The sequence below is a fragment of the Staurois parvus genome, unplaced genomic scaffold (genome assembly GCF_062004578.1).
Source record: "Staurois parvus isolate SC_StPar_1 unplaced genomic scaffold, SC_StPar_1.0 ptg000018l, whole genome shotgun sequence".
In the NCBI taxonomy this organism is placed as follows: Eukaryota; Metazoa; Chordata; class Amphibia; order Anura; family Ranidae; genus Staurois; species Staurois parvus.
Window position 1 is genome coordinate 4,620,017 of NW_028317814.1, and position 14,967 is coordinate 4,634,983.

General features: G+C 42.4%; 1 protein-coding gene across 2 annotated transcripts in view; it reads right to left on the minus strand.

The window, feature by feature from the left end:
- Nucleotides 1-14,967, minus strand: part of LOC149473037 (uncharacterized) — a 51,265-nt gene that overhangs the window by 19,911 nt on the left and 16,387 nt on the right. For both annotated transcript variants that reach the window (XM_089682237.1, XM_089682228.1), the window contains exons 2-5: nucleotides 13,618-13,732; nucleotides 9,316-9,454; nucleotides 6,578-6,750; nucleotides 2,300-2,448 (exon numbers count right to left, since the gene is read on the minus strand). In XM_089682237.1, coding sequence (XP_089538363.1) covers nucleotides 2,300-2,448; nucleotides 6,578-6,750; nucleotides 9,316-9,454; nucleotides 13,618-13,687 — 531 coding nt within the window. In that variant the 5' untranslated portion in view covers nucleotides 13,688-13,732. The remainder of the gene's footprint in view (nucleotides 1-2,299; nucleotides 2,449-6,577; nucleotides 6,751-9,315; nucleotides 9,455-13,617; nucleotides 13,733-14,967) is intronic.

Here is a 14,967-nt window from a genome sequence, read left to right on the forward strand (position 1 = left end):
GGCTTGAAAAATCAGTTTTATTTACCAAGATCTCTACTACCCAGGGGCGGACTGACCATTTGGAAACTCGGGCACTGCCCGAGGGCCCAGGGTCAGTAGGGGGCCCCATGAGATGCCACTGGTACCTTTTTCATAGGCTTTTTTGAGTTTGGGCAAGGACACAGGGGCCCCATGATCCCCTATTGCCCGGGGGCCCCATGAGTTGTCAGTCCACCCCTGCTACTACCCCAGCAGCCAGCTCTCTCCTCTTCTACCCAACCCTCCAGTGAGGGACTGTTCCTTGGTGTCGTCTTTTTCAGTGCAAGGCTATGGACTCTGCATTCTATTGATGATGTCTGAGGGCCTATAACTGCAGAAACATAAGGGGAAAAAGCCTGTGGGGACCGATCAAGAAGTGCAGAGATAATCTGAGGGAGCAGAGTAACAGGTAAGTAAAAGTGCTTTTTCATGTCCTCTAGACCTAAACAAGCATTTAACCTTTGCATTGCCAGGGTATCCCCAGTGCAAGGGATGATTTTTTTCTTTCCTTGGAGTTCAGCTTTAAATAATAAAAATAATTACTTTTATTATTATACAAGTGTAGGGCTACTCCGTATCAGCTGCAGGAGTACTGTTCAGGTCTTTCCCAAAAGTTTTGCCCTGCAGCCAGGCACATAGGCTCATTCACACGGTTCTCCAATAAGCAGTCTAGGGGTGTTGTTTTTGTTGTTTTTTATTTTTGAAAAAGTTGGATAGGGGTGAGGGATTAGGTGGGATATTCCAAAAACAGAAACTATGTATAGTTGAGGACTTGATGTATTCTTTCAGTTAAACTATTACAAAGTCTGTGCTTGAAACAAGCAGTAGACTTCAGCTTTAAGGCAGTAGTAGTAGTAGTAGCAACTAGAGCACAGTCCCTTTAGGTAGGAGATTAAGTGGACAAAGCTTCGGAACGCCAGCCAGTGTCCCCCTTAGCTAGACCTGCAGCTGACTCCATAGCACCAGAAGGGGATAAGCAGCACACAGTCTCTATGAGCTTTTCAGAGGTGTCTGTACTCACAAGGCCCAAGAACAGCAGGTTGCCTTCCCCTGTGATACCAGACCAGATCTTCAGTAGACAACCCTTCAGTTAGCTTTAGCAAAACCTGGGTCCTGGCATTCAAGCCCTCAGGTCACCCACCTGAGGTGTACAGCAGTAGATCCAGCAGCATTTCCTGGGAAGACAGTGTGCCCTCCCCAGGCTGGAACAATCCTATACAGGAAAGACCCAGAGCCCAGTGTGCTCACAAAATACAGTTACACAACATGCCTTCAAAGCTTTTCTCTTTAGGATAGGCCAGGGTTGTATTAACATTCATGTTGCCATCTGCATAACCTATACCCTATAATCCAGAAGCTTCTCAAGCTTTCTGAATGCAGAGGGTGCTATCAGGCTGGCAGTAGTTGAACACACTGAGCAGACCTACCTAGCAGAACACAGCAATTGCAAGCACATTGTCTACAGTGTGACACCTAAATTTACCTATCAAAACACACACTAAATCTATCTATCTAAACCTAGCACCTATCTAGGAGGGTGCTACACAAGGTCATAAAACATAAAATGAAACAATTTTAGTGCTCATCCATGTTGTTGTCTAAAAGTAAAAGCAGAAGCTACTTCCATACTCCAGATCAGGGGTCTCCAAACTGCGGCCCAAGGGCCGGATGTGACCCTTTGCTAGTCTTTATCCGGCCCTTGGGGCACTATTCCTCCCAATGAAATGAGGTACTATTCCTCCCACTGACACCAACAGAGGGACACTATTTCTTACAATGTTACCAATGATGGGGCATTATTCCTCCCATGAATACCAATGATGGGTATTAATGGGAGGAATAGTACCACATGTTTATGTTCACTGATGCTGGGTCTAGGACATTCTCTACCCTCACTAGTCATAGTCCGGCCCTCCTAAAGTTTGAAGGACAGTGAACCAGCCCTTTATTTGAAAAGTTTGGAGACCCCTGCTCTAGATCTAGACCAGCTCTGGAACTGCGGGGGCTGCTGATATCACATCAGAAATGGTGGCACCCAGCAGCAGACCATTTGGATGTTTACACAAGTGAGGCTTTTACAGGTAAATGACATGTCTAAAATATGTTAAAAGTACATATTATCTTATGGAAAGTTTTTGTTGAAATAAATAGTCTGGTGGCAGGATCACATTAAAGAAGACGGCGGAGCCAAAAAAAAAAAAAAGAAAAGGCAGTTCAACTTCTGTGGTCAGTTCTATGTGATTGCAATGTGCACAAGAAAACAAAAAAAATATAATTTTACCACTTCTCTGCCATGCTTGAAGAGGATCTGTACATGAAAGGACAGCTTGGTTTTGATAAAGTTGCCCTCATAACCGATATTCCATTGCACTAGACCGTTCACTTCCTCTTGAAATTCAACTTGGACATTTGATGGAGCCCTTGGTTTAACTGTGCAAAACATACAATAAATACTATTGTTTCCACAGAAACAAGTTACAGAGGAAGTAGATACAGCACAAAGATAAGATTAGCAGTATTGCAGTTGTTTTTCAAGTATGGTCAGTTTGTGGTTAAAGTGATCCTGCACAGAAAAGATGAAAACATTTGGAGTTTTTAGAAGAGGTTAACAATGGCAGCATTCATTGTTCTTTCAATACAGTTTTCTTTAACCTCCCTAGCAGTATGATAATTTCAGATTTTTGGTGCTGAAAGCAGTACCATTATTTTGCATGGAAATATGTAGTTTTTTTATTGTAGGCTGTAATATTTAGGAATAACTCACTGAAATCTGTCCGAACAAGAGTCTAGTAAACATCCCGGGTATGATAAAATTTGAAACACGAAATCATAAATTATAATTTAATAAATAATCATAAAAAATAATAATATTATAATAATACATTTAATTCAATAATATAATCAAACCAAAAACACTGAAATTTGAAATATAGCACCAAGTTCGCACATCGCTGAGCAAAGTCGCGAAATTGTTTTCAGTGTCTGATGACGAATTTCCCCACGAATCATTATCACTCAATTCTGCAAGTGGTTCTGATTTACTATCGCTGTTCTCTAGCTGATCTAAACCCGATTTTGACCTAAAGGGACGCTTTTTGGACGCCATGGACTTTTCTAAGTTTCCATTCAGAAAGAACATTCAAAATGCAGACAGGGGACAGGACAGAGCACTAGGGACAAAATGTATGTGAAATGGGTTGAAACAGCAATGTTTTACTATGTAAAATCGTTTTGAAAAAAATTACATTTTTTTTAAATTTTCAAATTTCCCGCCGCCGGTGGCACCCGTACGTCCCGACGTCAGAGGGACCGGAACACAGGAGCCGGATGCCGGCATCAGCCGGAGGAGATGGCCGGGGACGCTGCAGGGGACACATCGTGGGAGCAAAGGACAAGGTAAGTGCTGCAGGGACTCCCTATGCAGCGCCGCATGGTAAGCCCGAGTGTAGCTCGGGGTTACCGCTTTTGGTACTGACATTTTACCCCGAGCTACACTCGGGAATACCGTTAGGGAGGTTAAAGTGCAACTGTACAAATGAAGAAACAGCCCTCAATGAATCTTTGGTTGGCTTGAAAAACAGTATACTGTAGTTATGTAATATTTACTTAGAAGCAGGTCTGTTGCACTGCATGGCATGCAGTACTAGCAGCCACTCCTTTCTGCCCCTTTTACATGCACCCAGCAAAGTCAAAAGGTTGTGGATAAATGGTGGGGTCCACCTGGGGCTGCCTTCTAGAAAAAATGTCCAGGCCAAGGTAGACCCTGTCTACTTGTGTAGCTTCTGAAGACAAGCAGGTCACACAAAATAGACGCAGGGTATCAGAAGGGTCTGGCCCTTAAAGTGGTTGTAAACCCTCACATATACCCAGTGAAGTGACTGGCCTCAGGTGATACACAGAGATAAAACAAATCCTCCTACATAAGTTGTACCTGTCTATCTACAGCCATCTTTACCCTACATCCATTTAAAGTGCAGAAGTTACATCGGATCTTTCAGCTCTGAAAAACGGGGTGGGGAGCTGAAGTTGCATCAATGAAGAAAGCTCTGATAGCTGATTGGAGGGAAGAGACACACACCCTTTATACAGCACACAGGAACAGAGCCATCAATGGAAGACCATGTCCTCCCCTGTCACTGTTTTTCTCTTGGTGTCAGGAAAACTCATCAGAAGTGACTCATACTAATGGCAGAGAAACGAAGCAGCAGAGAGAAATGGCACTTAATGCTCCGGATTGAGACAAGTACACACTATACAGGGATATTCTTTGTCCATATTTTATGTCTGAGGTTTACAACACTTATATACTGTTTGCAAGGCAGCCAAGGACTTCATGAGGCTGCCTAAAGACCTTTTACCCTTTAAGCATTTATTAATATAAGACCGCAAATGTGATAACATTTTTTGAGGTGGACTGTCACTTTTAAGGTAAACTCCACCTTAAAGGATATTTTCAATTTGCAGGGTTATGGCCAGCTGAAGGAAATTTATTTGTTATATCTCTAGGAGAATCTATATACGGTATCTACATGACTTCCCAGTACTGGCTAACAAGGGTGATATACGTAGATGTGCACAGCCTATTGCTTTAGAATGTGTACCCCAAAGTTCAAACGCACATGCGTGTGTATGTGTATATACAGTGCCTTGAAAAAGTATTCATACCCCTTGAAATTTTCCACATTTTGTCATGTTACAACCAAAAATGTAAATGTATTTTATTGGGATTTTATGTGATAGGCCAACACAATGTGGCACATAATTGTGAAGCGTAAGGAAAATGATAAATAGTTTTCAACATTTTTTACAAATAAATATCTGAAAAGTGTAATGTACATTTGTATTCAGCCCCCTTTACTCTGATACCAATAATGAAAATCTAGTGGAATCAATTGCCTTCAGAAGTCACCCAATTAGTAAATAGAGTCCACCTGTAAGAGAAGCAGCCATGAGGCCCATGGTAACTCTGGAGGAGCTGTAGAGATCCACAGCTTTGGTGGGGGAATCTGTCCACAGGACAACTATTAGTCGTGCACTCCACAAATCTGCCCTTTATGGAAGAGTGGCAAGAAGAAAGCCATTGTTGAAAGAAAGCCATAAGAAGTCCTGTTTGCAGGTTGTGAGAAGCCATGTTGGGGACACAGCAAACATGTGAAAGAAGGTGCTCTGGTCAGGTGAGACCAAAATTGAACTTTTTGGCCTTAAAGTAAAATGCTATGTGTGGTGAAAAACTAACACTGCGTATCACCCTGAACACACCATTCCCACCGTGAACCATGGTGGTGGCAGCATCATGTTGTGGGGATGCTGCAAAAGACTGGGGTGGAGGTTCACTTTCCAGCAGGACAACAACCCTAAACATACAGCCAGAGCTACAATGGAATGGTTTAGATCAAAGCAAATTCTTGTGTTAGAATAGCCCAGTCAAAGTCCAGACCTAAATCCAATTAAGAATCTGTGGCAAGACTTGAAAATTGCTGGTCAGAACTGCTCTCCATTCAATCTGACAGAGCTTGAGCTATTTTGCAAAGAAGGATGGGCAAAAATATCACTCTCTAGATGTGCAAAGCTGGTAGAGACATCCCCGACTTGCAGATGTATTTGCAGTGAAAGTTAGTTCTACAAAGTATTGACTAAGAGGGGCTGAATACAAATGTATGCCACACTTTCCAGATATTTATTTGTAAAAACTTTTGAAAACCATTTATCATTTTCCTTCCACTTCACAATTATGTGCCACTGTGTATTGGTCTATCACATAGAATCCCAATAAAATACATTTACATTTTCGGTTATAACGTGACAAAATGTTGAAAATTATAAGGGGTATGAATACTTTTTTAAGGCATTGTGTATATATATATATTTATTTATAAGAGTGTGTATATATATATATATATATATATATATATATATATATACTCATAAATAAATATAAACACATTTTTAAAAATGTATTAAAACATGGACAGTGCCAGTACAGCAGTAAACGGTGTCAGTATGGCAGTGGATTGAGTCAGTAGGCTTGTGGATGGTGTCAGTAGAGCTGCGGACAGTGTCAGTAGGGCAATGGGTGGTGCCAGTAGGGTTGTGGATGGTGTCAGTAGGGCAGTGGACAGAGTGAGAAGGGTTGTGGATGGTGTCAGAAGAGCAGTGGATGGAGTCAGAAGGGTTGTGAATGGTGTTAGTATTGCAGTGGATGGGTCAGTAGGGCAGACATTTGTGTCAGTAGATCAGCGGCAGCAGGAGGATTCTGTGCTGGCACACCCTGTGTGCACTGCTATGGTGATATAACAGTTTTGGATGGAGTTGCCTTTTAGGTACACCCATATATAATCAGTCTACTAGTGCTTCTCCAATAACATGAACAAGTGATTTCCTTTGTTATGCAATTTTGAGAATCTTATAAGTTAAAAACTGCATGTACGACATGATGTTGATATATTTGGTGACATAAAAGATTGTACGATGATTATATCTGTCAGAGTATGCAGCTTTTGTATAAATGTTTTTATTATCTTTCTGGACTCCACCCAGAGCCCCAACAGTTCTTACTTACCTGTGGAGTTAATGTCAATTTTTGTATTGCCCACTGGTTGTCCATGTGATTTCACTTCTATTTCATAGAATTCACCAGATATAAAAAAAGGCCGAGCAATATTGCATATACATTTATTAGGCACTGCAGAACCATCCAGCTGCTCATTTTGCAGGTCAGGGCATGTTTCTTTGCTGAAAAGACATAAATCCAAAATGAAGAAGTTTTTGTGGCTAAAATTAAATAAATGTATTCCACAACTTACTTTAGTAGAAGAGTTAATCAAAGTTTTTTTTATTTTAATGTCCTGTAACTATTGTTTTTTAACTGGATTATTTTTCCACTTGTTAGGAGCATGCTCCACATTACAGATGACATCCTCACCACCCACGTTCTTTTCTGCCTAGTATCTGGTTTCTACACATGCATTGCTTACTTCCCAGAGAGATCTGTGCTCAGTCAGAGATCAGTCCTCGAGCTTTGTTTTGTTATTTTTATTAAGGGATTTGAATGAGGATAGGGTTAGGGGTGTACAGGATTCACAATGGAACCGATAAACTGAGGACAACTTCCTGGAACTATTTACAAGCCTCCACTGCAAATCAGTCTCTGCTTGAGAGTTAGCCAGCGTCTTCTAATGTACCACCCCAGACCCCAGATAAACTCCTCTTCCTCTACCCAGCTGGAGGTATCCCTGAGCAGGGGATCCGGTGCCTGTCCCTTTAAAAGATTAGACAGTTCAGTAGGTGGCAAATCTGGTTTCCCACCAGAGTGCTCCTTCCCATATTTAGCCCAGAGGGTGCAGGTCTACTCATTCAGTCCTTCTCCCATGCGGATGGTGGGTTGGTGGCTGCTACCAGGCCTTCTAGTTGGGCTGATCCTTACCTACCACATGGGTGGTCCTCTCTCAGGGGACCGGTAAAGTCTCAAGTTTTCCACCTTCCCAGCTCCACTGCCTTTAGGTGAGACCCTCTCTCAATCTGGGCCCTCTCCCAGGCTTCTGCCTTCAGTCTAAAATCTTCCTCTCTGTCTTCCACCCGAACTCTCTTGCTGCTGAGCAGGCTCACTTACTTTTAAGGGTTGTCCTGGCCCCTTGCCAAGCCTCCTGTTGGAGACTGACCAGGATCCCTCAAGTGTACAAGCCAGCCACTCCTCAGATCCACCCACTGCTTCTAGACCTTCTTCCAAAGCTCTAGAGCAGGGGAAAATTCTAGAGGGGCTGGCCTGCAGAGCCTCTCAGTTCTGACCATAATTTGACCTCCTGACTATTACACCTAGGCTGCTACTCAGCCCTTCTCTCTAACAATCAGGACTCTAGCTCCCCCTAGCTAACTAGGAGGTTGTTACACTAGTTAGACATTTTTGGCATATCCTAAGGCTCACCCTTACTCCATCCAAGATTTAATCAGCAAATAAACTCCAAAAAGACTGACTTGAGTGACTGTGAACTATTGTGTGCCTGGCTGTCATGTGCCTATCAGGGAATAGAACCTGGGGCCAAATAGCCAGACCAGTCCTGGGTCTGCGCTACACTAGTATCAGTGTTGCCAATCTACATGGTTGAAATTTACTGACACAACACCCAAATTTTAATAGCACAGCCAAGTTTTTACTGGCATTTCTAAAAGTAAAAAATTACAGTTTTAAGTGCAAATTTCAGTATTTAGGCTACAAACAAGTACATTATGCAATTAGCAATGTGATTTAAGGTAGATATTAAGGTAAAAAACATATTTCTTATTTTAGTTTCAATATAGTAGCTCAGGGACAGGACTAAGGAGGGCAATAAATTAGAATAGGCAGGCACACACACACATGAAATTGACTGTGCTGCTGCACACTGACAGCAGTGTGCAGCAGCACAGATGATGATGACACCTCTCAGATATGACATGTTCCCTCCTGAGTCACAGTAACAGTCTCTCTCCACGCCAGGTGGTCCCTCTAGTCCACTCCAGTCCAAAGGGCACTAACAGCCCCGTTCCCGGCTTGCCCTGCTCAAGTCCTGCACATGTGGCTTCAGCAACTCCCCCACGGCTCCCTTGCACCATGCTCGGCATTGCCTTCCCCCTGCTGGCACCGCATTGTAGCAGGCGCTCAGTTGGTCTCGGCTAGCAACAGACCAGAACTGAACATGTACAGTTCCGAGCCGAGCGTCACAGTCATATTTTGAACTGGCAAACTTTTCCTGTTACAGGCATTTACTGGCAGATGACAAGTGCCTTTTACTGGCTGCCAGTAAAAATACTGATGGTTGGCAACTTACTAATATCCACACTGCCAAAGAGATCTGCACGCTAGCACACACAGCTTACTCTCCAATATCCACACCACCAGTTAAACCTTCACCCCAATATGTGCAGCTCACTCTCTAGTGTCCATTCCACCTGTGAAATTGGTACCGCAGCATGTACAGCACATTCCTTAGTATCCCCACTACCAGTGAGATCTGTGCTTAAGCACACACAGCTTACTCCCCACAGTATATCGCCCGCCAAATGTGACGTGGTATAATTTGTGCTGCGGCATGTGTACAGATCTGAGCAGCTGCATCCCTTCTTTAGATGGGTGGATGAGGGGATTTTAAACCGGGGCTCAACCACCTGTTTTTACTGCCCTCCTTGACCACATGTGTGAACAAGCCCTTTTAAATTGCTTATTTAACAATTTTGTATTCAAATATGTTTATAGAAATGTATATCTGTGATTATAATTCATTTTTTCTTATATGTAAAAGAAGAGCTTCAATATGAACTTACGTTTTTTGAAAGTTTACATATGTTAAGGTAAAATCTTCACTGCAATTGCTGCTTGAACCAACAATTTCCCAAAAACAAAACATTTTCTCTTTAAAATCATTGAAGCAGCCTAAATTTTTAATGGTTGGAATGGTCTGAGCTGAAATGAAAGAAAGACTTTATGTTATCAATTTTTTCAAATACCTTCCACTTCCAGACATCTACAGGTTGAAGGAACATCCTTAAACTCAAGCAACATCTGTCATGAGGCAAGAGTAAAATTTTAAGTTGGCTCTGCAAGGGGCCTGAGTTGGACCACAAATAGAAACATTATGTAGCACTACCCCCTTAGCAGTTGCTGAGTTTTTGGTCCCCCTATAATCCTGCACAGCCAGGCAACGCACATTTTCTTCAGACCTTGTACACTGGAGACTGTAAATAGTCCTTAAGCTTGTTTTTTTTGGTTTTAATAAGGGGTATTGAATTTGGATAGGGTTGAGGGGTGTATGGGATGCCCAAGGAAACTACAAATTGAGGACAACTCCTTAGCAATTATGTACAAGTCCACAGACCAAGATTCTCTTCTTAGTCTCTCCAGCTCTCCTGGTGTACCACCTCAGACCCAGATGAAATCTCTTCTTCACTCAGCTGACTGAGGGAATCCCTGGGCAAGGTGACCCAGAAACTGACACTCCAGATGAGGATCTATTTGGGTTGGCCACCTCACTCCCCTCTCTCTCTTTATCTAGCCCAGGGGGTGTGGGATTACTCCTTCAGTCCTCTCCTGCAAGCTTATGGGTCAATGGTGGCCTTCAGGCCTTATGCTGGGCTGGCTCCTCCCTGCTTCCCAGGCTGTCCTCTCTCAGGGGACAGTTGAGGCTGAGGGATCATCCCTTCCAGCTCCTGCCTGCAGGTAGGCTCCTCTCTGGACCCCCTCCCAGGCTCCACACTCCACCCTTGTAACATCATTCTCCACCCAACATTGACCATCAGGCTCTCTCATACTTAAGGGCTGTTCTAACCCCAATGCAAGCTTCCTCCTTGGGGCTTGGTCAAAATTCCTTGAGTATGCAGATCACCACCTCCTCGCCCCAACCCAATCAGTTCTAGAAACTTCTCAAGCTTCTAGATCAGAGGGAGATATCAGGAAACTGACCTGCAGAGCCCTCAGCCCTGACCCAGAGTAACCTGGCTGACTCATCCCAGGCTGACTCATACCAGGGTGCTATTCAGCTTCTAACTGAAAAACCTAGCTTGCTTGCCCTGGCTAATTAGAGGGGTGCTACAGTTATATCCCAAAAAGAAGAAAGTGTGGGATGTCTGGCTATCCTTATGTGTTCATTCACTGCAATGCCCACCTGACAGCAAGGGCACGCACTGTACATAAAATTGTGAAAGATTAGTATACACTTGCAGGGGGATTTACCAATAGGTAGAAAAATCTTCCTGAGCCTTGAGAACCTCACACTGCCTGAGATGCATGTAAGAACCCAAGTTCTGCACTGGATCATTGTTGAATGGTCTTTCAGTCTATGCTCCTGTGCTCCTGACCCCAATATGCATATTGGCCCTGTTATTGACTTGGCTTCCACCTGACCTGCTTTTGGATTACTCTTGTCTGGCTGTGTTTGCTGTCCATCTCCATTGCCAACCTCGGCCTACACTTTTGACCAAGATTCTGCTGATTGCCTTTGTACCACATGCCTTGCACTTTGCAAACCTCTGCTTGTTTCTGACTCTGATCATGCCTACGATTTGATGCCTTGTCAGCTGTTACTGGAACAGGCTTGTGATCCAACTCCACTTTTAACTGAACCTGCTGTTTCCACGGTGTGCTACCAGCTGACCCTGCTCATTTGATTTCAGAGCTCTCAAGGTTTAGTCTACAAGGTTCTTCCTAACACTCGTACCTTTCTTTCACATCTGCAGACCCTGTCTCAAATTCCAGGGGTTCTTAGAAGGGAACTGCATCAGCGGCTACCCTTGTTATCTTGTTCTCTCCAAACAGGTACATGTCAACTAGTCATCAATATTGCCTGTGGTCTCCCTACAGATGTTCTTTTCCCCATTACAGGCTTTGATGCCTTATTATGCATGGTGTATCTGTGTAGAGGTGGCCATCTTGTTAGTGACAACCCTTTGCTTCCTCATGTCAGAGCCTCCAGGAAGTATAACAGTGAGCAGTACAGTAGGTACATCACCAAATCTCACTCCTAATAATAGCAGTGAGAGGCAGCAGTGCCATAGGTTTCACACAGCAAATGAGGCATTAGGCACAGGAGTGCTTAGGCACCCTCACATAAAGGGAAGAATGCTGCTACTTTTCTGGAGTAATTCTAGACAATTAGTTATTTTTTCAGGGTACTGCTAAGGCACAATTCGGAATGTTCCCTATAACATGGCAAATCTCCACTCTTTTAGATCAGCTTCATTTTAACTCTTGCCTGGCAAGGGGGAAAGCTCATATCTGCAAAAAAGGTGAGGTGTATCCCTGGTTATCTGGAAACCAAGGTCCTGTTGAGTGTGGAAGCAACTACAATGGAGGCAGGGTCAACAATACTTGGAGGTGGTTTTATGACAACACTATAACTGTAACTATTAATGGGGTAAGTGAATATGGAAATTGTTTTATTATGCTTTATAGTTTATACTGCACTTCTTTTTTGCTTTGCATATTGAACCCCACGTTGTGTTGTTAATAGTGTTTAGGTTACAGGTTGGCATCCACAAAGTGGATGATGAGTTGGTGCATACAAAAATGAAAGAGGGGTACTCCCAGTGAGCTTTTAACACACTTTTGACCATCGGCAATGCCTGTCTGGTAAAAGGGACAGTGCTAATCCAATTGGGGGTCACATAGTTATAGCAATACAGAATAATGAGGCTTCAGTTCCTGTCAAACTTTCATACCTAAGGTACTCCTTGGTATTGTTGTTAATGGGATGGCACCCATGGTCAAGGCTTTCCCTTGTTCTTGCTATCTGTAGGTCTGTGGAGCATAATACCTGTGAACACATTCTGCTGGCTGAATAGGATCTGCAGCTCTTTAAATATCCACCTTGTTTCTGCTTAGAACAGGTCAGACATCCCAGTGGCTGCAACGTTCGGATGAATGACTGAACAGTTATCACATTTTCAGCAATAGGACACCTTTCAATGGAATTTTACATATATACTGTATACTCTCCTATGTAAATTTGGCATTGCATAGGCATTGTGTTTAAATACTAGTGGCTAAATTCAAAAAGGGGTCTTTGTAGAGTTGAGAACATAAAATGAATGTTATGGTTATTTGCATTGAGTGTAGTAGCACATTTCTTGAGTGTAGTAGCACATTTCTCCACTACCTCCTTCTGTCTCATGCACAGTGCAAGTACAGAGCATCCAGAAAGTATTCATAGCGCTTAACTTTTGCCACATTTTGTTATGTTACAGCCTTATTCTAAAATGGATTAATTTAATTTTTTTCCTCAACATTTTACAAACAATACCCCATAATGACAATGTGAAAGAAGTTCATTTTGAAATCTTTGCAATTTATTAAAAATTAAAAAATGAAAAAAAAAAACACATGTACATAAGTATTCACAGCCTTTGCTCAATACTTTGTTGAAGCCCCTTTAGCACCAATTACATCCTCAAGTCATTTTGAGTATGATGCTACAAGCTTGGCACACCTAGTTTTGGGCAATTTCTCCCATTCTTCTTTGCAATACCTCTCAAGCATCAGGTTGGATGGGGAGTGTTCGTGCACAGCCATTTTCAGATCTCTCCAGAGATGTTCAATCGGGTTCAAGTCTGGGCTCTGGCTGGGCCACTCCAGGACATTCACAGAGTTGGCCCATAGCCACTCCTTTCTTATGTGGGCTGTGTGCTTAGGGTCGTTGTCCTGTTGAAAGATGAACTGTCGCCCTTGTCTATTATAGAGATTTTCTCTTCCTGCCAGGTCTCCAAAAGAAGAAAAAGTAAACTAATAGGAGTTTTACCACTTTCCCACGATCCACCATGGGTAAACGATGCCACTAGTGTGAAAGGAGCCTTCCTTGTGGGGATGAAAAGAGAGGGCGGGATTCAATAATCTGCCAACAGACAACTGGGTAGGGCTGACACCATTCCTTACAATTTGAGTCCAGAAAAAGGCTTGTATTATAAGTTCACAAGAGGAAATTGGAATATATTTCTGAAGATCATAGATATTTTGCTTTATTTGCATGGTCTTCTAAGGGGTCAGACACGGGGAAATGTGCATGTATTGCAGAGATGTACTGTATATGTTTGTTTATTTTTTTATTTTGACCTGACATTTATGTTAAATATACTTACATCTGCTCAATGCAGTTAGTGATATGGCAACCCAAATTAGGCTGATCTGTGCAATTCTTTTTAATCCCATCTTAAGCCTTGGTGGGGTCCTCTGTTTGGCAGGCTTTGTTGAGATCTGTGTAATACACATAAGAATACTTAACCACAAAGACGTAATTCGACCTGAATTCCTGCACTTGTCTGTTAATTCAAGAACACGGTAAGGCAGCATCCAAACATCAAATAACATAATTTATACCTATAGACAGTACATAGGTGCAGCGCTATGAATAATATAGACATGTAATAAACCAATGACAATAATCAGCGTGCAATAGCGTGGTGATTAAAGTAATACAAGATATATGGTATAACGTCCAAATAAAACGATGTGATAAGAAGATCCTGTAGAATCCCAATTTGTAGTGGGAATACGTGATCCAGAGGTGATAGATAATGAAATAGAATGCGCACTCACCAGAAGTGCGTATTAAATCCGCCTTAGGAAAATCATCCGTCTTATCTGGCACGTGAAGGTCCTTCTATATTCCGAACAAGCTGCATTCACTACCAACTATCTGGTCATAGGACAGGATCCTGGGGTTCAACTTTTCCTTATTCATTCACAGCATCATCAAGTCACCTTTACAGCAGGCACTGCAGAGGATTGCGCTCCCAGAGAGAGCCCAATAAGGGACATCACATAGTGTGATACTGTTTAAGGAACTTTATTGATGTAAATCAGATAAGAAAAGACAGATACTGACCAAAAATTCAGGATGGCCACCAGCGGTGGCTAGATGTCCAGAAGCTGTAGCCCTCTGACGCGTTTCGTGCTAAGCACGTATTCATAGGGTGCAGGGCTTACATGTCTATATTATTCATAGCGCTGCACCTATATACTGTCTATATTTTTCTGGAAGGTGTATTGGTTACCTTTTTTTGGTGTTCCAGCTGCTTTTCTGTCATATCATTAACAGTTTTTAAGGTAGTGCTCGCTAGATAACCTATTACACGTAATTTATACCTAATTTGCATTAAGGGAAAATTTTGGGAAACAATGAAAACACAAACATGCATACTTACCTATATGGCTGCAGTTTCAGTCAGATACTTCAGCTGTTAAAGGGGGAATTTGGGAACCATTACAAAAAAAACAAACACACATACAGTGAAGGAAATAATTATTTGAACCCCTGCTGATTTTGAATGTTTGCCCACTCACAAAGAAATAATCAGTCTAAAAATTGAATGGTAGGTGTATTGTAACACAGAGAGAGAGACAGAATAGTACCAAAAAATTTAAAAGAAATGCATGTCTAACAAATTATGCACTGATTTGCATGTTCATGAGGGAAATAAGTATTTGAT